The 22,890-nt window shown below is 40.4% G+C and overlaps 1 protein-coding gene across 5 annotated transcripts in view; it reads right to left on the bottom strand.

The window, feature by feature from the left end:
* Nr3c2 (nuclear receptor subfamily 3 group C member 2) overlaps window positions 1–22,890 on the bottom strand; it is a 324,777-nt gene that overhangs the window by 27,584 nt on the left and 274,303 nt on the right. For all 5 annotated transcript variants that reach the window (XM_071614629.1, XM_071614630.1, XM_071614632.1 and 2 more), the window contains exons 7-8: window positions 7,710–7,840; window positions 1,293–1,450 (exon numbers count right to left, since the gene is read on the bottom strand). In XM_071614629.1, the coding sequence (XP_071470730.1) occupies window positions 1,293–1,450; window positions 7,710–7,840 (289 nt within the window). The remainder of the gene's footprint in view (window positions 1–1,292; window positions 1,451–7,709; window positions 7,841–22,890) is intronic.

The following is a 22,890-nucleotide window of genomic DNA, read 5'->3' as shown; positions in this document are numbered from 1 at the left end:
AGAATGCATAAAGAAAGACCCACAGAGCCCCATTTGAATCTCTCCTAAGAAACATCTTGAAAAATCACAACGAAAGACAATGCATCGGCTGTGATGTGTAGCTCTGTTCAACACCGAATGCGTGAGAAGACGTGGCCACGGTGCCCTGTGCCTTGGGTGTGAGTCATGGAGAACGTCGTTGGCCGCGCTCCCCAAAGCCTCACCTACCATCATCTCTGATTTCCAAGATTTTCTGTACTAAACTACACTCTGTAAAGCCCTTTTTAGTAGTAAAAGTACTGATCACTGAATTCACCCTGGAGACAACTCGCCCTATGAGAAATTCAGAGCAGGCAAACGTACATGATATGCGAGAGTCTCAGGGTAAAACACCTGGAAGTGACATTCCTTTCCAATGAACTCTATACCTTTAGCATCACAGAGAGGTGACATTCTACTGACACAAACTCACTTCTAAAGAACAAACCATTATTTCTATAGAAGCACTAGAAGAGTTTTGGTCACCAAGTTTTCCTTCATAGAAAATATTTGAAAAAATTTCTTTTCAAATCATATAGGCCGAATATGGACAATAATTTTTCTAAAAGAAAGTATGGAAATTTTACAAATATGCAGAACTATTTTAGCATGACTGCATACCAACGTTCTTTAAGCCAGAGTTAGAAAAGCTGCTTGTAAAGTGAAACAAAAGCATATTTTTCAACGCCACACAAAGCAAGTTATCCAAACCAATATTCTATAGAAAGTGCTAACACACACCCCAACTACATCTTTAATTGATTAAATCCGAAACGACCTCATCATCTATTTTCTGTATTTATATACAAGGAAGAATAATGAATATAGGATTCAAAATTTGGCAAAGATTGAGAGGATCCACACTGGCCCCGTACCATTAATAATGTTTTTGGAAGATTGGGTTATTAGATTAACAGTTATAGAAGAAGATGGACACTATTTATGCAACGTAAGGCAAACATTTTTGTTAACCAAACATTTCCTAAATTGCAAGCAAAAAATGTGAAACTCAATCTGACACCTGTAGCAGATCTGAGGACCTTCCCTGGTCCAGGGCACAGAGCCATATCCTTTGTTATAAATGGGGCTTCTTCCAAAGATTATGCAAAGAAAAATTTCCTTAACCAGATTTTAACTCTTGCTGCCTCTCTCTGAACACTTTACCCTCATTCATCTGAAAGCCCTGAACACTCAGCTGTCTAGATTTGTACCGCGCGCGCGTGTGTGTGTATGTGTGTGTCCTTCACTGAAGAGAAACTGAGGGCTGTACTTACGTCATGCATGGAGTCTAGAAGTTTGGTCAGTTGGTAGAACCTCTGCCAGCTCTGCCCAGAGTTGTTGGGACACTTGGTTACCATCTTCCTCAGTTCTTTGATGTAATTTGCCCTCATTTCTTCAAATGCAGCCTGGCTTTTGAGGCCATCCTTTGGAACTGTGTTAAGGAATACAGACATATAAATTGCCAGGATGAAAACAGCTTTAGCATCTTAGCTGATAAATGGCCTTGAATATTTTAAGCTCACATACTGATTACAAGGTTGGATACAAAATCCCAATTATTTGAAATTAATGAATAAATATGGTAGTTACCTACCAGTAAACACTTCCACATATACCTACACAAAAGAAGAAAAATTTTTATGTACCAGGTATGCATTATTACTTTGCTCACTTAATTTTGACACCGACATTAGGATATAACCATTATGTTATTTTCATTCTGTGGATGAGAAAACTGGACCAGCAGTATAATAAATAAATGGAGTAGGATACTGTAGACTGAGGTCTGTCTGTTTTCATTGCCTGTTTCTTAACCATAACACTACGTGGCTGGTCATCAAGTGCTCTATGAATGTTAACTTGCCAATGCCTCAGAGGCAGGAAAACATATTTTTATTTTTCACAACTGGAAGAACCAACGCCCACATAATCTGGCTGGCATTAGAAAGCAACATCTTTATATTCAAGTTCAAATATCAGATATTCTCAGAAACTGGCCTTCTACCAAGGGAAGGATGCTGCATACCACAGACACTTTCTGCATTCTTTGCTCCAGGACCACCTGACCATGGAGGCTCTGTCATGTGACCTTGCACTGACTGGGTCTGTGTCCTGGTTTGTGAGGTGACACCAATAAGGGCTCTACACTCAAGACAAGATTTGAAACTTTTAGAGACTAACACCATGATCACTTTTGTCTTTGGTGAGGTAGAAAATTAAGGATTATGATTTCTTCTTTCCTTTTACATTGCGGCTAGGTTTTATATTGAAACAAAATGAAGTTCACTTAGAAGGATTATATGGGGGCCAGGAATGGGGCTCAGTGGTAGTACCTGGTTCTCGCAAGGCCCTGGGTTCAGTTTCCAGCACTCTCTTCCCCCTTTCCCAAAACAAGACTTAGGGATACAGGACTTCACGCATGTCAAGTGCCCCATGTCCTGCTCTTTCCAGGGCCCAGATCAAGGTACTTTATGGAGAAAGGGTATAAGGGAAGAGGAGGAGATGTCAGGCAGAGTTTTAGTTAAAGGTGTCTCCTCTGACAACCTGCTTACATGTTTGCTTTTCACGATGGCTAACCCAACGGTCATGTTTATGCTTTAACTCTGAAAAATAAGATCACCTAGAGGATTTTTAGGAGATGAAGACCTAAGGAAAATTCATCTTGTGATATTAATATCCTGAGTTTTGGAACTGCTTTTACTTTCATTTCCTAATTACATATTTGCTAATTTTTCATAACTGGAATAAATAATTTCCTCTGGTCATCAGCACTTTAGAATGGCAAAGGACAGTTTCTGAATATTGCATGGGACCCTGGAAGCCAGGCATACTGTTTCCAAATAAACCCTGCTCTCCTAAATAAAGATATGAATTATCTTGCAAATTAACTTCTGCTATTATGTTAATAATCTCCTTGAGTTTCATTGTTGAGGCTTTTGATTTGAAGTTTATTTAAATCTATTTTTGTAGGGGGAGAAAATCACCCCCTAACAGCAATGATACAAATTCCTGAGGCTGCTGAAGTAATAGCTGTGGTTTTAAAAATCAGACTTTCACATAAAGAGTTAATGCCATCCGTTATGTAACACATAGGTTTTCCTTTCTTGAAATTAAAATCTTGTTTTACAAGTATAATAAAACAACCATGAAGCAGTAGGGTAACAACCAGGAAGTTAATGGTAAAGCTATAGATCCACTTTCTGCCAAAATTTTAACTAAAAACTTTCTAAAAGTAATGGAAACTTTGCAAATAACAGCCTTTGCTGCCCATGCAGATTAACATTTTTAAGTTATAAAATCATATAAAGCAAGCCTTTAATTTTTTAATATGGATCTTTATATGGATGAAACCCTATACATTAAAAATTATCTACCATTAAAATAAATAAATTTCCCTACTCTATTTTAGCATTCTTTGATAGTCAGCTAAGATTAAATATATTTCTGATAGCTGTGTTATCAGAAAGTCTCAAAATTATATCTCTTCAAATATTATCACTTACATCTCACTGCTGTAACTGAAATATATTGTACCAATTTCCCAGCCAGATTTTTTAGAAGTTGAAACAAACCAACAAATAAAGGGAACTTAAGCAAAACCTCATATTTTGGAGGTCTGCCCAGAGTTTCTGAATTTGCTTATTAAATGCAGCGGGGCTGCTGGAAAATCTCCAGAACCTACAGCCTGGAGAAGAGCAGAGACAACTGAGGGACAAGTTGGTCGGCTTTCCTTTGCAAGCATAAAGAGTTTGAGATTCTTTTGATGTCATTTCTAAAAAGTAATAATAATAGAAAACCCTTCCTTGATATGCTGGACTTGAGGTGTGCAATTTAACATTCCTCAGTTAGAATGATGTTGGTGCCTTCTGTCACAGACTGGCAAAATGAGCTTACTAAAGCCAGCAGTTCTGTGTGATTCATGAACTTCTTATGTTTCCTGCCTTTTCATTTTGCTTTTACTGCATCTAAAACAAAGTCAGATTTGAAAGTACTGAGCTACTTGGGAGCTCTGAAATTAATTCAGGTAGCCTCAAAATGATATCAGAATCTATTAGAGGCTACAAAACTAAATGGACGTAAAAGGATAAGAAACCAATTAAGACCGAGTAGTCAAATTTTACAAAGAATTAGTAGCACGGGCATTTTCAGAAAATACTACTTCACTTAAATTCTATCATACACATATGTGTGTATGTATATATGTGTGTGTTTGTATAGGTATGTATGTATGTATCTATACATACATACAAATATATATATTTTCCCCCTTATCAGGAATGACTAATAAAGATAGCTTGGAAATTGGGAGTGAAATCACTTTCACTGAATTTAAAGATTATTTTTCCCAAGTGTGCTCCAGAAAGGATCAATTAGGAATGGGAGAAATCCTAATGGAGATGGCATGGTGACAGAAAGCCTGATTCTGCTCCGTTGACCCTGCAGACAGGGGGTTGCACAGGCCAAGGCTGCAGGAGACGGGGCTGGGTGCAATTAATGAGGAATGGTGGGGCCTGCGGCTAACTGGAGAAAACACGCCCTGCCCAGGGCCATCACATTCAACGAAAACAAAACAAAAGGCCAAAAGCAACCCCAAAAACCTGTGTTGGCCAAACAAAACACAGCTGTGAACTGCTGGCTCCCTCCCTGCCACGGCCATGGGTTTGCCCCTCTGCGGTGGCACTCTGATTCCTTCTGATCCATGCTCTTCCCTCGACAACGCCGTCCTGCACCTCAGCCATCAATCAGTCAATCAGCCTGAGCTCCTGGCTCCTGGGAGGGTAGGGACAACACCACCAGATATGACGCCCCAAACCCAGGGTCTGACTCCTAATCCACACAGGACACTCAGCTGCCTCTAGTTTGCCAGTTTTAGAATGGGGCTGTCATGGGAGAAGAGGTATCCCTGCAAGAGGGTCCCAAGGAGTTCCCAGGAAGAGAGGGGAAGCTCAACTCAGGAGAAGCTGGGGTCCATGACATACGTCATGGGAAAATGTCACACCTGTCAGTAAAGGCACAGAGATTTATTTAGGAAAGAAAGACACATTCAAGGGAGAATGTGGGCCATCTTGAGAGAGAGAGATGTGTTTTCGGGGTCCTTTTGAAAAGAAACTTGGTGAGGGGTGGGCATGGGAAGATGCCATCAGTCTGATGATCGTGAAATGTTTATGGTGATCAGGCTGATGTGGTCTCCATGATCTGATCAGTAGATGAGTTCGAAGGTCCCCTAAATGATAGGTTTCTCAAAACGTCATCGTCTCTCTTGGCTTTATCTCTTTATTGGTGGGCTGACGGACAGTGAACAGGGGGATTTACAGATTACCCAAGAAATGTTGGAGTGAGGGGCCTGGGAGAGAGACTGGCTGGGAAAGTCTATAGAACTTCTGAATTAAATTTGTATTTCCTTGTCCTTCCTTTGTGTCTCCTTTCTACATTTCCGCCCCTGTCTATCTTACTTCAGGGCTGTCAATGTCCCAGAGCTACTGCAAGCACTGCATTGAGACCACGTGGAGACACCCTGGACAGAGTCAGGTGCTGGACGCAGAGAGGCCTGCTCGTTACCCAGTCGCCCCTGCACCCCTCACCACGCCCTGGCCTGGCTCCCGCTCCCACAGACCTCGTCTTTCTCTGCTGGAAATAACGCACCTTCTGACCCATTCCATCAGGCTGCCTGGGCCTGTTTATTCCAGAGGACTCTGCAGAAGACTGTCCCTTTCCAAGTCCCTGGTGCCCAGGCCCCAGCGAGGGCTAGGCATGAACTGGACGGTCTCTTCTCTTCACACCCGATGCCCTCTCCTCTGAAGGCCATAACACTCACAGTGGCGCCCTTGCTGGTTCTTGACACCCAGGACATTTCTGTTACCTCAGAGGCAACAGCACTTGGCTCAGAGCGGTCCTCTCCATACTGTCCCCTGGGCCTCGCCCTGGTCTCATGTGAACTTCCTCAAATTCTTTCCCTTCTGTTTGTAAAGGCCTTGTGTCATTGTCTGAGGAATAAGCGCCCCATGTCCTCGCCAAGGCTAATCCTGTCCCCCCGTCTGCCCTGCCACCTCATGCTATCGACTTTCTCTTCTCCTACTTGGTTCCAGAAGCCTAAAAAAGCTTCCTGTCAATCTGCAAGTCGCTGGCCACCTGGCACCTGTCTGAGGCCTGATGGTCAACTCCCATAGCCTCTCTAGACGTTCTCAGTTTTCTCTGTGCAAGCCACACCGTTAGTCATACCCCTTCTGGGAATGCTCGGCTGGCTCCTGGCGTCCAGTTCTGTATCGTCCCAGTAGCTGACCTCTATGACAGTCTGTCTCTGTCCCTTCAGACGCTGCCATAACTTCTACCAAAGCTTAATAGGCTCTTTCCTTTTCTTTATGCTATGGCCAGCCCCATGAAATTTTTGAGTTTCAACTATGATTTTTTATGAGCATGATTTATATTTCAAATTTGTCTTCTAAGTTCCAGTCCCCAATTTTCCCTATCTTCCGGCCATCTCTATCAGGATACAGAATTGACATCAATAAATTAACCCATCAAAAAACAGAACTTGTTTTACATTCTACAAAATCTTCTCCAAGTCCTAACATGTATTTCTACGAGTGGCTTTACTGTCACAGTCGTCATTTTGCTGTGACTAAACTTGTGTGTCACTTCTGACCGACACCACTTTCACTCCCCCTTTTCGTCAGCCGCCAAGGCCAACTCTGCCCTGTTTCCTGAATGCACTTGTTCTTGTCCATCATACGACCAATCAAGGCAGGCCTAGGTGGCCACAGCCTCCCAGCAGGTCCCTGATCTTCCAGTCAGGCTAAGTTCTCTGCCTGTCTTTGCCTCCCCTTCCCCTTTAATCCATTCTATCACTAGCTACATCTTCATGAAGCCATGAAGCTTTGATCCTGCTGCCCTGCTGCTCAGGAGCCTTCGGTATTGCATTACTTTTGCCTGATGCAATCTGGATTTCCTCAACAGGCACCAGATGATCTGGTCCAATCCCCTTCCCAACCTTATTCCTAGTACCCCCCACCCCAACATAATCTGATGTAACTTGAAAAATTAAACGAATACGTATGTATGTAAAATAAAAATTTAAAAATTAAGAGGCAAGGAAACCTTCCTCCCCTGAAACTAGTGCTATTGCTCATATAGTACCTGTCCCATGTCCACACTCCCACTGTCTGATAACAATATCATGTGGTTCATACCCAATCTATAAACCTTACAAAGTCCTCCAAGTTCCATAACTTTCACCAAAGTTTAATAGGCTCTTTCCTTTTCTTAGTGCCCTGTCTCCCTGCAACCCAGAGCTTCCCTGCCCCTTTTCTCTACCACAGGACATCACCATTTGCCACAGTGTGTTAGAGTTATCTTTAGATGCGTCTTACAGGTAAGCTTCCTGAGGGTAGAGACAGACAGTTGTGTCATTCATTCCTGTGTTTCCCAAATTGCCCAATCCTACCACACACACAATGGACACTTAATAAATATTTAGTGGCCGAGTGAATGAAATAGTGGTATGTTCTTTCATATGTACACAGGTTCATACCCAACAGTAACTTAGTTCATCCAAGGCCAAAGCCCTCCACACACCTCTTCAACATCATCATCAGTATTGGTACCAACTATATGAATACTATAGGTGGACTACTCGGCTACAGGGAAGATGATCTGACAATGTAGAAAAAGTGCCAGGGTGGACATCGCTATACCTGTGCTTAGTAGCAGCAAAACTTTCATTATGGTGTATTCTTCAAAGGTAAGCTGCAGGCGCACGAACTGAAGGCTGATCTGGTGCATCCCCTGGCACAGTTCATACATGGCAGACTGATGCATCTTCTCTCTGCAAAGAAAAAGCAGCAAATGTCTGAGGACACAAGGTGCATTAGGAGACCCAGACTGGTGGCTGCAGCAGCTTACTAAGAGACCCGAGTCAGAAATTTCCTTTTGGCTTCAGCATGTACTTTAAAGACACATAGATGCCTTTCAGAGGAACTGGGCAACGGCGTCTAGACTGATGCTGCTGTTCCACTTCCTAGCACCTGGTGAGGATGTGAAAAGCATGGAAGACAACAGGATCCAGAGTGTGCCAGGACTTGACTTTATGTTCAGAATAACGCTAACTGATGATGGTTTGTGTTATAGTGAGATAGATCATCCAGAAAGCAGAGAAACTGCTGTGATGGGGAGCGAGGACCTTAGACTCGTGTTCCTTTTTGGCCCCAGGTACAAAGCACTCACTCTGAGTCCACAGCACTCGTGTACAGAACCGGGCTAGAGACTACGAACCGAGGACGGGGACGACTTCCTTACTGGGGTCATGGAATACGTTCATTAACTATTTGTAGTAGCATGTTTGACAATAGAAATCAAACAGAATATAAAAAGGTGAGAGCCCCAGGAAGACTCACTGTGATAGAGAAAGTGCTACGTGGAGTTTGGCACCATGTATACAAATGCTGTCCCACATGCAGTCCACCGGTCCCCTCCCCCCACCATCGGAATGTTTTCATAAAACACCCATCACATGACCACAGAAACCACCCTTCTCTTTCCTTGAGAAGTAAGTAGAACATTACTTTGTCTTTTAGATGTTTTCCTTCAGAGTAAAACCTATTGGAAGGCCCTGGGCTAATTACTGGTTCACAAGGAAAAGATTGTGAAAATGAAGAGGAGACTCTTGGGAACCATGGAAGGGGACTTGGCAGGTCAAAGAAATGGAAAAAGTCAAGGCCAGGGCGGCTGGTGCTTGAGCAGGATGCCCGAGAGCTGTCTGCAGGGAAGCAGCACTGCGGTAGCTCTTTCAGCTTGCGTCCTGGGCTCCCCTAGAGTGGCAGGAATCTCTTGCAACTCAACACTGAATGCCACTTAGAAGAAACCCATAATAGAGCACAACACATTTTGCTTTGGATCATTATCATATTTCTTTTCTCTCAAGCCAGAAGAAACTGTGTGTTGTTTTTTTTCCCCCCAGTATCAGGGGTTAAGCTCAGGGGCACTAGGCCACTGAGCCACATCCCCAGCCCTATTTTGTATTTTATTTAGAGACAGGGTCTAACTGAGTTGCTTAGTGCCTCGCTGTTGCTGAGGCTGGCTTTGAACTCGCGATGCTCCTATCTCAGTCTCCCAAGCCGCTGGGATTATAGGCACATGCCACCATGCCTGGTTTAGAAACTGTTTTTAAATTAAGAATATATCCCCACTCCCACACACCTACAGAAGCCCACAGATCTACCACCCAGAATTAACCATGTGAACAAATGCTAATATTGTTGCCATATTTGCTTCAGAGTTTTAAAAATTCAACATGGCCGAGTTGAGCTCAGCCCACTTGGTCTTCCTCCCTGATCTTGCCCATCCTTTTCTCATTCAAGAAGGGAACCAACCAGTTGGGGGACATTATCTTCTCTTCTCAGATATGCACATTTCACTACACATGCATGTGTCCATAAAAGCAGCTTACAATACAGTGTTTTATGGAAATGTGAAGTTAGACACACACATCCTTCTGTGACTTATTTTTATTGAATGTGTAATTTTGAGGTGTATCTATTTGATCCAGGTAACCCTTAATTCATTTTAGCTCCCTTAAGCTTTGTTTGAATGTATCACAGCTTACATATTCATTCCACTATAGAGGGACACTCGAGCTCCTTCCTCCTTGTGGCTGTTACAAGTAATATCCAAGGAATATCCTCATGTGCGTACATAGGACAGAGCCAGAAAACGAAGGTGGGTTGTGTTCTGTGCACATCTGCTGCTCCCCTTCCCACTAGGAAGGCCCCGGGGGGGGGGGGGTCCTTTATTCCCCTTCTCACAATGCTTGCCATCATCCAATGCGTCTGATGGGCGAAGGGGTTGAAAGGGTGACCCATGGTTGCTTTGATTTCATTTCCATTGTCACTAGTGGGTTCAACATTTTTTTTCCTAATGTTTACTGACCATTTAGGTTTCTTCTTTGGTGATGTTTCTTCATATCTGTACTCATTTAATTTTAAGTTTTATTCCCCCTTCTATCTAGATGAAAAAAATTAAAAAATAAAAAACAAAGATGGTGTTAAGAGTCTCCCCAAGTAGCCCAGGCTGGTCCAGAATCTCTGGGCTCAATCCACACTCCTGCCCCAACCTCCCAAAGAGCCGGGACTTCAGGTGTGGGCTACCATGCCTAGCTCCTGGTTTTAGTCTTTTTTCCCTTAAAAATTTTGTCTGGGGGCTGTGGTTGTGGCTCAGCCGTAGTGTACTAGCCTGGTGTGAGTGAGGCACTGGCTTCGATTCTTAGAACCATATGTAAATAAATAAAATAAAGGTCTATCAACTACTAAAAAATATTAATTTTTTTTTTGTCTGATCTTAATGTCTTCCTCCTTCTCTCCATTCTTTCTCTAAAACTTGTCTAATATCTCCTGCATCATTTTTTAATCCCTTAGTTTTAAACTTCCCATGTGTGTCTTCTAAATAGTAAAAAGCTGAATTAAAAAAAAAATCTGAGTCTTTTGCTTTTTTAAAAAATATTTTTAGTTTTAGAGTCTCTCACTTTTAATAGCCCAGTTTAATCTGTTTTCGTTGATCATGATTATTGTTATGACGTTTCCTGCCATTTTAACATTCTCCCCATTCCTCTTCGCTTCTCTTTTTGTACTTTTATTGGGATTGATCCAGCTTTTGAACCCGCCCTCCTTACCCCTATACTAGATTTGGAAGGTATATATTCTAATTTCACACCCCAAAATGATTATTCCTAAAGTGAGAATTTGCTTAAAATCTAAAGTTAAAAATCTAAAGTTAGTCATTAGCTCTCCCATCAGAAACCACTGAGAATGCTTCATTCCTGCTCAACTGCTTCCCTTCTTCCACAGGCTCTTCTCCAAGCACTTACAGTTCAACTGGTTTTCAAACCACCACTGAAATTGGCTTGTCCCTCTTCCACCTGGACATGCCCTGTTTACTGACACTTATCAAAGTGTTTCTTTCTTTTTAATCTTTTTACATACATATATTTTGTTTATATATGCATTATAATTCTTAGTACATGTATAGAGCTCAATTTTTCATATCTCTGGTTGTATACATAGTATACTCACACCAATTCACGTCCTCTTCCATGTTCTTTGGATAATAATGATCATCACATTCCACCATCATTAATTACCCCATGCCCTCTCCCTTCCCCTCCCTCTCCTCTGCCCTACATAGTTCGTCTGTTTCTCCCATGCTCCTGCTCCCTATCCCACTATGAATCAGCCTCCTTATATCAAAGAAAACATTTGGCATTTGTTTTTTTGGGGATTGGCTAACTTCACTTAGCATTATCTTCTCTAACTCCATCCATTTACCTGCAAATGCCATGATTTATTCTCTTTTATTGCGGAGTAATATTCCATTGTGTACATATACCACATTTTTTTCTATCCATTCATCGACTGAAGGGCATTTAGGCTGGTTCTACAATTTTTGACCTGTGTCACTTCTTATGCCTTATTCCTTACTTCTGGGTTCGATTTCTGACTTATTAAGGAATACATTTTAGTAATTCTTTTAGCAGTAGTTAGTTGCTGAAGGAAGTTCAAGTTTTTAGGTCTTAATTTATCTGAAGATGTCTTTATTTCACCTTGATTCTTACAAGACAGTTTTAAAAGCTCAGCAGGTAATCTTCCTCAAGTACTTTGAGGAGAATATTCTGCTACACCTGGGCCTTAACTGTGGTTTTGGAAGTTTCCAGTTAATCCATCTCCCATAGGTCACCTGAATTTTCTCCTTGGTAGCCCCACCCCCTTTATTTATCTGATGCCTACAGTTTTGTAATGATGTACTTAGAGGCAGACTAATTTTTTATTAGATTTTTTTTCTTTTCTGTTCTGAAATATCCTCGCCATTGCTTCTTCAAATGTCACCCTTATCCCATTCTTGTCACCCTTCCTTTCTGACATCTCTTAGCTACCGTTGTGCTGGACCTTCTCACTCTGTCTGCCACATGGACCTCCCTTTCATCTTTCCTATCTACTTAGATCTCTGTTCTGCTTTCTAGGTGATTTTCCAATCAAACTTTTTTCTTTATGTCTAATCCACAGTTTTATGTCTATGATATTTTAATGAATGGAAATATTGTTCATGTTAAAGAACTTAGTAATGCTCTATTTAGTTCTTTCTGGAGTTTTTTTTTCTTTTTCTTTTTTGTTATTTTCCACAGGAGTCTTCTTTCTTATGGTTATTATATGTCCTCCACATCTCTAGATATTTTAAACATAGTTTATTTTATAGTGCCTTTCAGATTTTTTAAATTCATGTTTTGGGAATGCAAATATGCATGTCTAAGGTGCATTCTTTGGGCATATATTGTCTCCTGGGTAAACCCCATGGGTAATGGGGCTTGTGGAGGAGACGAGCATTTCACTTGTTCTGGCCCAGTCTTGATGCTAATTTATCAGCTGAAAGGCTTTTGTAAGACTCCTGTAGTTTAAATTTAGACGTCACACTTGATGTGGTACAGGCTTGTTTCTTATTTCTTTCAGCTTCCTGCCATGTCCCTGGGCTGGCTGATGGGTTGAGTTTTACTGTCCTTGTTAGTAGACACTGAAATCTGTGCAGAGCCCCCGAGTTCATGCAAGAGGCCCAGTTTGAGGTCCAAAATTTGCAGAACGTAAGCCCTTGCTCTGATTTCCTGTTTGTGTTATAATGCCCAACAGGAAAGCACATATCTGCATATTACAGTGTGCAGGCCAACTACAGCCTCAGTTCTATGTTAAACCATGCTGGCTATGAATTCCCTGTTCTTGCACTTTTTTTTTTTTTTTCAAAGCTGGTCTATGTACCTAAGACTTTTTTATTCTCAAAGCAAAACTTCTATGTGTTTTGAGACCAAAAAAAAAATGGCTCAGTTTAGTTCCATCATTCTGACTGCTAATGACAAGCTTCCTAAAGGCAGGATCTATGTCCAACTATGTTAAATGTCCAAAAGTATAGGACAGACAAGCCCTAAGTGTCAATTTTTGCTCTAAAAGTATTTCATGAATGAATGTGAAAGAGGAAAAAGCACAGATAAGAAGACAATGAACTGAAAAAATGAAAATTTGCATATGATGGCAAAAATTAAGCAAGATAATACTGGTGTTTACAGAGGATAAGATTACCAACTGGCCCCAAAATTAGATACAGCATTTGTGAAGTTCCCCAAAAGTTTCTGAGAGAGAGAAACAGACTGTTCAATGGAGATAAAGCAGAATTAGGATGCCCCTGGGGCATAGCACATCATGCATCTGACACTGCACTCATATGCATTTGATTTCTTAACCTGCCTCAGGTCAGAGGCAAAAAAGGTATCCTTGGCTTTACCACAGCAGGGCCTACTGATATACTGACCATCAGCTCTCCACACACTGGCTTGCTGGCCCTGTGATGGTGTAACTCCCAAGATTTGATCCTATGTAAAATGGGAATACTACTAATAATTCTAACCTTGCAGGGATATAGGAACCCACTATCTGGAAGTTCTTACAAAGTATTGCATGAATTTTACCATTTTCTTTTAAGAAAAAGCATACTGGAGAGAATTAAAATCATCTTGAGGGACCAATGAGAAATGAGCCAAGAAAGCATCAAATTCTTAAAATGACTTTCATGAAAATAATATTTTATTATTATTATTTCTATATATAGGAAGATGAAGCAAGGCAAAAGCCAGAGATAAGGCAAATGTTGAGAGGTGGAAGTGCCTTGCCTAATGCCGAACAGGAGAACTAAACACCTCCTTATTCAAGTGTGTGCTACCGAAGTGTGTGCACAAAACATTCAACCAGATTAAAGGTAAGAGATAGACTCAGATTCTACCTGAAAACAGATTAGACCGTTCAAGTGTGAAAAAACACCTAAAGAAAGCACTTGTGTGCTACTTTACTAAGAACAGCATCTCTTTTAACTCTTTGTTGACTTATAGCCCGAATCCAAGTCACCTCCCAATCTTTGAAGCTGTCATTTATGTCTTGCCTACATACACAGGAGCTGTATTTCCCCTTGCTGATTCTCACAACGACTATGAGGAGGGGTCCTCATGTTCATGATGGGGAATTTTACACCTGAGGAAGCCAGTATCCAAATCCCAGGTATTTTACTTCAAGACCTCTCCATGCTGCTGGCCCAAGTAATAGTTTTCTGCCTTTTTTTTTTGGTACTGGGGATTGAGCCACACCCCAAGCCCTATTTTGTATTTTGTTTAGAGACAGTATCTTACTGAGTTGCTTAGTGCGTTGCTTTTGCTGAGGCTGAATTTGAACTTGTGATCCTCCTGCTTCAGCCTCCTGAGCCGCTAGGATTGTAGGCATGCACCACAGTGTCTGGCCAGCTTTCTGCTCTTTGCTCCAGTCATCCAACTATAAAGAGATGTTCAGTCCCACAAAGGTTTTGCTATTATATTCACTCATTTGTTTATCCTGAACTCTCTATTATATGGTTAGAGCTCATGTTTTCAAATTCCATTGCTGTTCCCAATTGCATGAAATTAAGTTCTTTAAACGAGGAGTACTGAGTATGTAATACAGCTTGAAATTTCAAGAATATAGGCCATCTTGAAAACACATTTTACATCACATCATTTTTGCACAATTAGATTAAATGTACAGAAATGTACATTCAAAGAAGCTGAAGCAAGGATGATCTTTTCGGCCTGGTACTTGTATTAATGTTGCAATATTACTTTGCAGAAATACTCTGCTGTGTGCTTTTATTCATTTCATAATTTTACCTCATTTGGAACAGAATACTGTGAAAATATACTTGGCTACTTTGGAAATGAGAAACAAATTCATACAAGGCTTCTGAAAAACAAAAGTAAATGCATGACCAAAAGTTAACCTTGAACAGTGGACTTAATAAATAAAGGTGGCAAGAGAGTGTTAAGGTGGCCTTCAAAGCTGAGTAACAGACAGTTCCTCCTCTTTCCTGCTGGACCATAGGTGCTAATATTCTTGCATGTATCATCTATTTCTAAACATCTTCCCATCTGTGGGAACAGAATAAACTCTAATTTGTAAATAAATACAAACACCAGAGTGGGCACATGGACCCAGCTCCAATTTTAAGGAGCTTAGGTTAAAATCGATGAAAAACAACAGCTTTAACATATTTTTAAAGAAATATTTCAACAGTTTGGTAAACTTGAAATTTTCTCAAACTAGGAAACCAAATACATTTGTAGCTACAACTTCATCTGGTCCTATCTCAGAACGTCCACTTCACTAAATAAAATCATATGGTCATTTGGAAATAGTTTTAAACTATTAAATTAAAATAACTTCTCCAAATTTGATTCCTCTTGGACTAAAAGTATATACTCAGAGTTAACAAAAACATTTTCCCCCCCTTGCTTCTGAGAGGCTCAGAAGTTAGACAATGTTAGAAATAGAGCTTGTTCACATAAGAATAGCAGGAATTGGAAAAAGGCCCTTTACATTCAGAGTGGGCAGAACATTCCTGATTAAATGATTTGTATCCTAGTTGCCTGCTTTTAACTTGGTATCTAAACCATCTGAATACCTTTTGTATTTACACGACTCATGCGAGATAGCCTTCATTAGATGTCAACAGCGTTGCCCTATTTTACATTATGAGAGCAATCACTGAACTTACTGACCAACGGAACACTCCTGTTTTGGAATTCAGGTGCTGGCTTACATTACTAAAATAAAAACCAATCAAAAAGCTTAGTCATTCTGCTATCTGGAGGTCCATCTGCAAACAGCTGATGGGGAAATCATTGCCTCATAAATGCAACCCCAGAATCATGTTCATGTTCTACTCCGATACAAGCAGGTAGAGAACTGATAAGCCCAGACTACAAAACATTGCCAGCTATGGAACTTAAGAGCTCTGTGTTAGTCTGAACTGGGGAGGCAAGAGGTGGGAATGGGGAATTGTTGATTATTGTGCACAGAAGTGCAGTTTTACTATATTTTTTCTTTTTCTATTTAAAAAATGTTTTTAAATTTGTTCTAATCAGTTATATATGATAGTAGAATGTATTTGACCACATTGTACACAAATGGAGCACAACTTCTACTTCCTCTGGCTGAACATGGTAAATCACACTGGTAGTGTAATCATACATTTATGTAATAATGTCCATCACCAAAAGAGAATTAGTGCATGTGCCAATTGCACATGGCATCTAGCCCTTTACTGTCCTTCCCATCTCCAAACCCTCCGGTTTGAATAAGTTCTGGAAATGGGCTGCAAGACCGTGTGATCATACTTGATACTACTGAACTGTGTTCTTCAAAAGGGTTATGAAGGTCAATTTTATTACGTACTTTATCACTACTAAAAAACTTTTGAAAATTAAAAAAAAAATCTCTGCAGCCCATGATCTTACTTGCTACACTTTGATAGAGACCAGGAAGCTCAAATTTGGGTTTAATTACGTAACTTAGGGTTCAGGCACTTCATTCTTCTTTCTCTTATAATATTTGAAATATGCCTTCTCTCCTAATTTTTATAACTTCCCTTTTGTCCTTTTGTGTCTTGACAGATGTTTAGTCTTATTGTATCTGTGCTTTTATTTCTAAGCTGCACTCAATGCTGTTTGAAAGCAGGAAGGGGAGAAATTCTTTTAAAAAACCATTATTTCAAAAGGTCACTGAGAAAGAGTTCCTCAAAGACCCTTCTGTTGCAGGGCTGGTGTCCTCCAAGGGACAAGAAAACAGAATTACCTTCACTACTCCTTTCTCTTTCCCCAAATTCACATTTAATAAACATGATCCTTTAACACTGGCTGATTTTATAAATGCCAAAGCACAAGAGGTTCCCATCTCTTCCACCCATGGAGTCTACAGAAAGTCCACTGGTGTTTTGTTCTGAAGATCCTTTAGCAATTCAGCACTAAACTGTCACTCATCAACTGAACGGCTTTTGGTGCAAAAGACATCACTTCATCAGGAGGAAACTACAAAAAGAAGACTTTGAAACTAGCCCTTGGATTAAACATTAAGCAACTCTCATCACTGTGTTCTATGTCTTTCTTTTTTTAATGGTACTGGGGATTGAAGTTGGGGTGTTCTTCCACTTAATACATCCTCAGTCCTTTTTATTTTTTGAGATAGGATCTAAGTTGCTGAGGCTGGCCTTGAACTTGTGATCCTCCTGATTCAGTCTCCCAATTTGCTGGGATTACAGGTGTGCACTATGATGCCTGGTGCTGTGTCCCTCTTTCTGTGAACATTTTTATGAGGCCCATAGGCACATAATTACCTGAGTGGTAAACAGATATCTAGTAGGAACAGGAAATTGGTTAATTCAATGGATTTCACAGACTTTAAGCTGTTATTTTTTCCTTTGCAGATATAAATGAAATGAAGCAATGCTTAATGAGGGTTGAGCTTCCTCAAGTCTCTGGACCCTTGGAGAGGAGGCCTGTCAATAGCATGTTTGCTAACATGCTATTTATTTCAATAAATCGCCTCTAGGAATGTGTGCGTTACATTTTCATAATGTAAGCAGCCATCCTGTCAGTCTTACAAGAGAGTTAATAACCTGAGATCAGAGCTATCTGAAAGACCAGACCTTCCATCTGATACGGCACACCACATCATTATGTCTGAATAAATCTAACATCTTGTTACATGGTCAGCGGAACAGATGGTCCCTGTCTCAGGCTTGTTATTTTCCTAAAAAAACAGCATGCAGAAACAGGGTTTTTTTCCCCCCCGTCAAACCTTAATTAGAATAAAAATGACCTCAATTTGGGCATTCAAATCATTCCAGTTTACTGTTTTCAAATTTTTTTTTTAATGTTCTTACTAGACTTTTCTTTAACTGATTAAAAAAATAAAAGACAGAGCTATCAGAGGGCCATCTTGGGTTGTGGTTGTGATGTTGGCTTATTTTTATAGTATTTATATCATGAATTTACAGCCAGGGTAGAGCTCGGCCAGCAGGTCCAGGAATCCCCTGGGAATACGCTTTGTGGATTGTGCTCTTGGACTAATGTCTCTGACAGACTAGTGTCCCCAAGTCTCCATGGCATTCAATTCTTCTCTATTAACTTCACGTGGTCTGATTCTAGTAAGAGTTCAATGTTTTGTCTGTCGCCTCAACTGATGCTCCAAAAGGAAGACATCCTCATAGAACTGCCCTCGGATGCCAGCATCACAATTTACACCAACTTCAATGGATCTCGCGTAGATGAAAATAACCTGGGACAATCTGAAGAGGGAGTGTGGTTACGTAGAAGCCACAATTTACTACTAACCATCCTAGAAGTCCAGGGGAAAAAAAATTTATCATAAATATTATGTAGAGTATTTTCTAAAACATTTCTTTGTAATACAGAATTTTAAATACCCAGTAGAGTCAGCAATGTCTTTTGGGGTACAGGATATGTGTTTTTGGTAGAAAAAAAGAAAGCAGGTAGCCAGAGAACCTTGTGAAAATTCAGATTTTAGAGAAAATTAAATGGGGGTTATCTGTGAGAAATAGCATTGCAAAAATATTTCTAATTGACTAGAGATTAATTAGTAGTCTTTGAATTATGAATTTTCCCAGGCTAGTAATAATACAATACATTTGAAAAGGTGACTTCTAAGCAACTTTTCAGGACACAATTTATTTTATCATGTGAGGCATCTGTCCCTGAAATATGGGACCAGAGAACCCACACTATAGTAAGGTAAGGAACACAGCAAACTGCAGAAGATTCCAAAGGAGTTCACTCTCTATTATCCGTAACGGCAGGGGGGCCTTTGGTATAGGCAAATACATAAATACTATTGACTCTCTATTCCTCTTGGATTCTAAGTGGGAATTAACTGGACAGTTTAAGATTTATTAAACCAATTATATTTTTTTATATTCTAGGGTTTGGTAAGGAAGTTTAGACATGTCCTTGACAGAGAAGCTGGCTCTTGTTCCCGACCAGACTACAGTGATTTACTTACTCCAAGAAATTGTTTGGAAAGCAGGTCAAACCTCACTGAAAACTATATTCTAGGATTTGAACTGAGGCCATTTGGTCCTGGAGTCTGAGCTCTTAACTGTTATATTAAAGTTAAAATCCCAAGCAGCATGCTTGGAACCTATGGGTACTTAATAAATACCAACCATATTAATTCTTATTACTGAAATGGCTATGAGAATTGGCCCTCCATCTCTGTGGGTTACACACTCACAGACTCAACCAACCACAGATCAGAAATTTTCAGAAAACAAAAATTACATCTGAAGTGACTTTTTTTCTTGTCATTATTCCCGAAACAATACAGTAAAACAGCTACTTACATGACATTTACATTGCTTTAGGTACTATACGTAATCTAGGGATGATTTAAGGTACAAGGTAGGACACGCAGACATACGTGTAGATTCTGCAGCATTTTATACAAAAGACTTAAAAACATCTGCAGATTTTGGTGTCCGTGGGGGTCCCAGAACCAATCCCCTCTGGATAACAAGAGATGACTGCACACACAGAAAGGAGCCAAAAGAACAATACACTCCAGTGAGAGATTTCTTTTTCATTATTAAGTCTCTTATTTTTAGACTGCAGTCTTCAACACTAAATGTCTGGGAATGTCATGATTTGCAGACCTCAGAAGGGTAAAGAGAAGACAATTTTCAGTGAGCCATTACTGCTTCATACATTTGGGCATAAACTTAAAACACCATCTAAATTCAATAAATGACCATAGTTTCTTTACTTGTAAAAAGAGGCCCTAAAAAAGGTTGGATTCCTACTTGATGGTAACTATTGAATTTTAAGAATGCAAATAAAGTTAACTGCTGATTTAGAAACACTGCTAGACTGATGTTTGGGCAAAGGGTGACGGCAAATCACTCTTTCCCACTGCAAAATTAAAATCTGTCAGAAACTTGTGGAGTCAAGTTCTTTCTGGAGGAGACATCACATTATTCCAGAACCCAAACCTGGCAGAGGATAAGGAAGGATATTTACTCTGATAAGGCCTGGGTGTGCAGTTGTATCTCCAACGTGTTGGCAAAGAGTGGCTCACACTTGCAGAGGTGACGTGAGTGTAGGATTGTGCTGGGGTGGGGTATGGAAGGGAGAAAGCAAATGTGCCCACTCCACAGGATCACAGACTTCTTCCACCCTGAAAGACTTCTTTTGCAAAAGGAAAACAAAGTTCCAGTATATAAAGTCATTAATCAAACTGGACTTTAAAAAAACATTTTGGGGTATCAAAATCTGGATGAAAGGGAGTTTCCTTGGTTTGAATCATTCTAAAAGCTTGTCTCTCTGAATAAGGGGGAAAAAAGATGATGTTCAATGCAATTAATTTGAGATTAGCCACGCGTCCTTTCTTATTACTGATTCCAAACATCTGTCACAAAGCAGATTTTGTTCAGGACATGATGAACAACTGCATCATTCATTATTGGGTGAAGCAAGTCTAACACCATCAGGCCACAGCCCCCATTTCCATCAAACGTGCACATGGAATGGCAAGAACACAATGCTTATTCAACATATAGCCTGAATATTTGTTTTCTTTATTTACTTGTATAAATCACCAGTCAAGACAGTTGAGAAATACAGAGCTGACGTGTTCTGATCCTAGCCTTGACTATGAAATTCTGTGACCCTCCGCTCATCAGCACTCAGTGGCTTTGTAGTTTCCTTTGAATAACAGACGGATGATTTGTTGGGTTTCTGTGTTCAATGCCTAGGAGCATTGAGTGTTATGGTCAAGATCTTAGAAGCATTAATTCCCTGTGATTCTTGAGCTGGCAGAACCCCCTTCCCCAGCAAAGCACCTGCTCTCTAGGCAACCTCACAAGAGAGGAGAGGGATGGGGAGAGAGAAGGTGTCCTCTGTAAATTCACATACTGAAACCGAATTGCCAATGTGATAGTATTAACAGGTGGGGCTTCTAGGAGGTGACTGAGTCATGGGATTAGGCTTGAGGGGACAAGTTTGGCCTTTCCATGTCTGTGAGGACAGTGTTCTTCCTCCTGGAGGATGAGGCCACAGGCTACATCTTGGAAGCAGAGAGCAGCCCTCACCTGCTGGCACCCTGATGTTGGATTTTTCAGTCAAAATAATACAGTTGCATTGTTGACAAATTCCTCAGTCCTGGGGATTTTGCTATAAAAGAACACATGCACTAAGACAATCAATCAGGGAGAGAAAATAGAGTAATGTCATTCTATCAAGTAATTTGTGGAACATAAATTTCAATGATTTTTAAGACCATGACCAAGACCAAGAATAGTGGAGTTTGACGAAAAAGTTTTCCAGTTGGGGTGAGAGAGCAGAAAAGTTCACGTTGGAGTTAAAAAAAAAAATCATATTGGAATCCTCTTCCCTCTGGAAAATTCTATAAAGCACACTAAATTTAAAAGTTAAGACAACGGGATCTAGCATTCTGATTTATAAACGTAAGATGTGGCAGTATCATCCTAATCTATGACAGTAACAGGGAATGGCCGCAGAGCAATAGAGGGAGAAAGAGAACGGGGAAAGATAAGAAGGGGAAGAGGTAGAAAGGTCAGTAGTGGAGGAAGGGAGGGAAGGAGGGGGCAGGGAGGACAGAACAGGGAAGAAAGGAAAGCAGGAGAAGAGCCCTCTGGGTTCTGGAAGGCAGAGCCACAGCTTCCCAGGGCTGTGGTTTGACAGGCTCCACTCTGGATTTCACACTCATCTCGTTGCCTGCCTGGGCAGGCTTCTCATGCCTTTCAGGCTAGACAGTGCTGCTGGGCAGTTGTCCTTCACCAAGGAAGTCCAGAACAACCGCTTTGTCTCTCCATCTTGTTATTCTGCTAGCCATACATCCATGTCTTATTTGTCCAATAATTCACCACCCCGCACTTCGAGATTCTCGCAGATGGAAAGGGCATCATTCACTTTGGATTCCTTACGACAGCCACCACAGTATTTTGCATACTGTAGATATTCTCCACATTTACTATCGACAGGGAAAATGCTAGTCACTGCTCATATTTTTTTTTTTTTAGCTAAGTGATAATCATAAAGAGATTTAATCTCATATTAGAGGAAATGATTAGAATGATCAATTTATAAAGCAATTCACCCTTTTTAAACCTCATGTTGGTAAAGAAAATCTCTATAATCATGAACCACAGGGGGTTGGAAGGGACCTTTGATATTCTTCCATCTCCATTATTTTACAGATAAAGGGAGTTTCTATGATATAACAAAAACAGAATAGGCTTTGAGAGTAATCCTGGGAGAGCCCCATCTCAGTGACCACGTGATCCTGGGTAAGTTACTGGAGCTCTCTTGGATGAAGGCAGCCGCATGATTTATAAAATAGTGATAATAACATCTGCCTTGAAATATGATTGTAAATGTGATGAGCCACACAAAAGTGTCAAGCACAATCAATGTCACATAGTAGGGACTATGTTCTATTTGGTGTTGAATCTCTGGTGCTTGAAATGTGGATTATTGGATCTTTTCTGAATGAGAAAACAGAGACCCAGACCTTGAGTGAGGGTTCCCCAAAGGGGAAGCAGAATTAGAGTCTGGGTTGGGTTTTAAAGATCATCTGTTCAACAGTTCTCAGAGTGTGTTCTGAGGACTCCAGGCTACCCCCCAAACCCTTCCCTCTTTATCTGTGGGAGGTTGAATTTTCTTCATTTGTTTTGCCCAAAACAACTTCTCAAAACAGACTGAATGTAAGAAGCAAATAAGAGTCTGCAACTGTCTTAATTTAAGCCAGATTAAAGAGATTTTTCTAAAAGGCAAAACAATGTCACTCTTCTAATATTTTGGTTTTGAAAAAAAATTGGTTTTTCCTAAAAACATTTATGTGATTTAATGTTACTTATAAAATAGGCAATGGGTTTGTTATTATTTTAAAATGAATTATAAATCAACTTATCTTTCAAAATGTTTGTTTTAATTCCTAATATGAGTAAATATCAATAGAC

Source organism: Marmota flaviventris, chromosome 7 (genome assembly GCF_047511675.1).
Source record: "Marmota flaviventris isolate mMarFla1 chromosome 7, mMarFla1.hap1, whole genome shotgun sequence".
NCBI lineage: Eukaryota > Metazoa > Chordata > Mammalia > Rodentia > Sciuridae > Marmota > Marmota flaviventris.
Note: the sequence above shows the minus strand (reverse complement) of the source record. Positions and strands in the feature narration are given on the sequence as shown.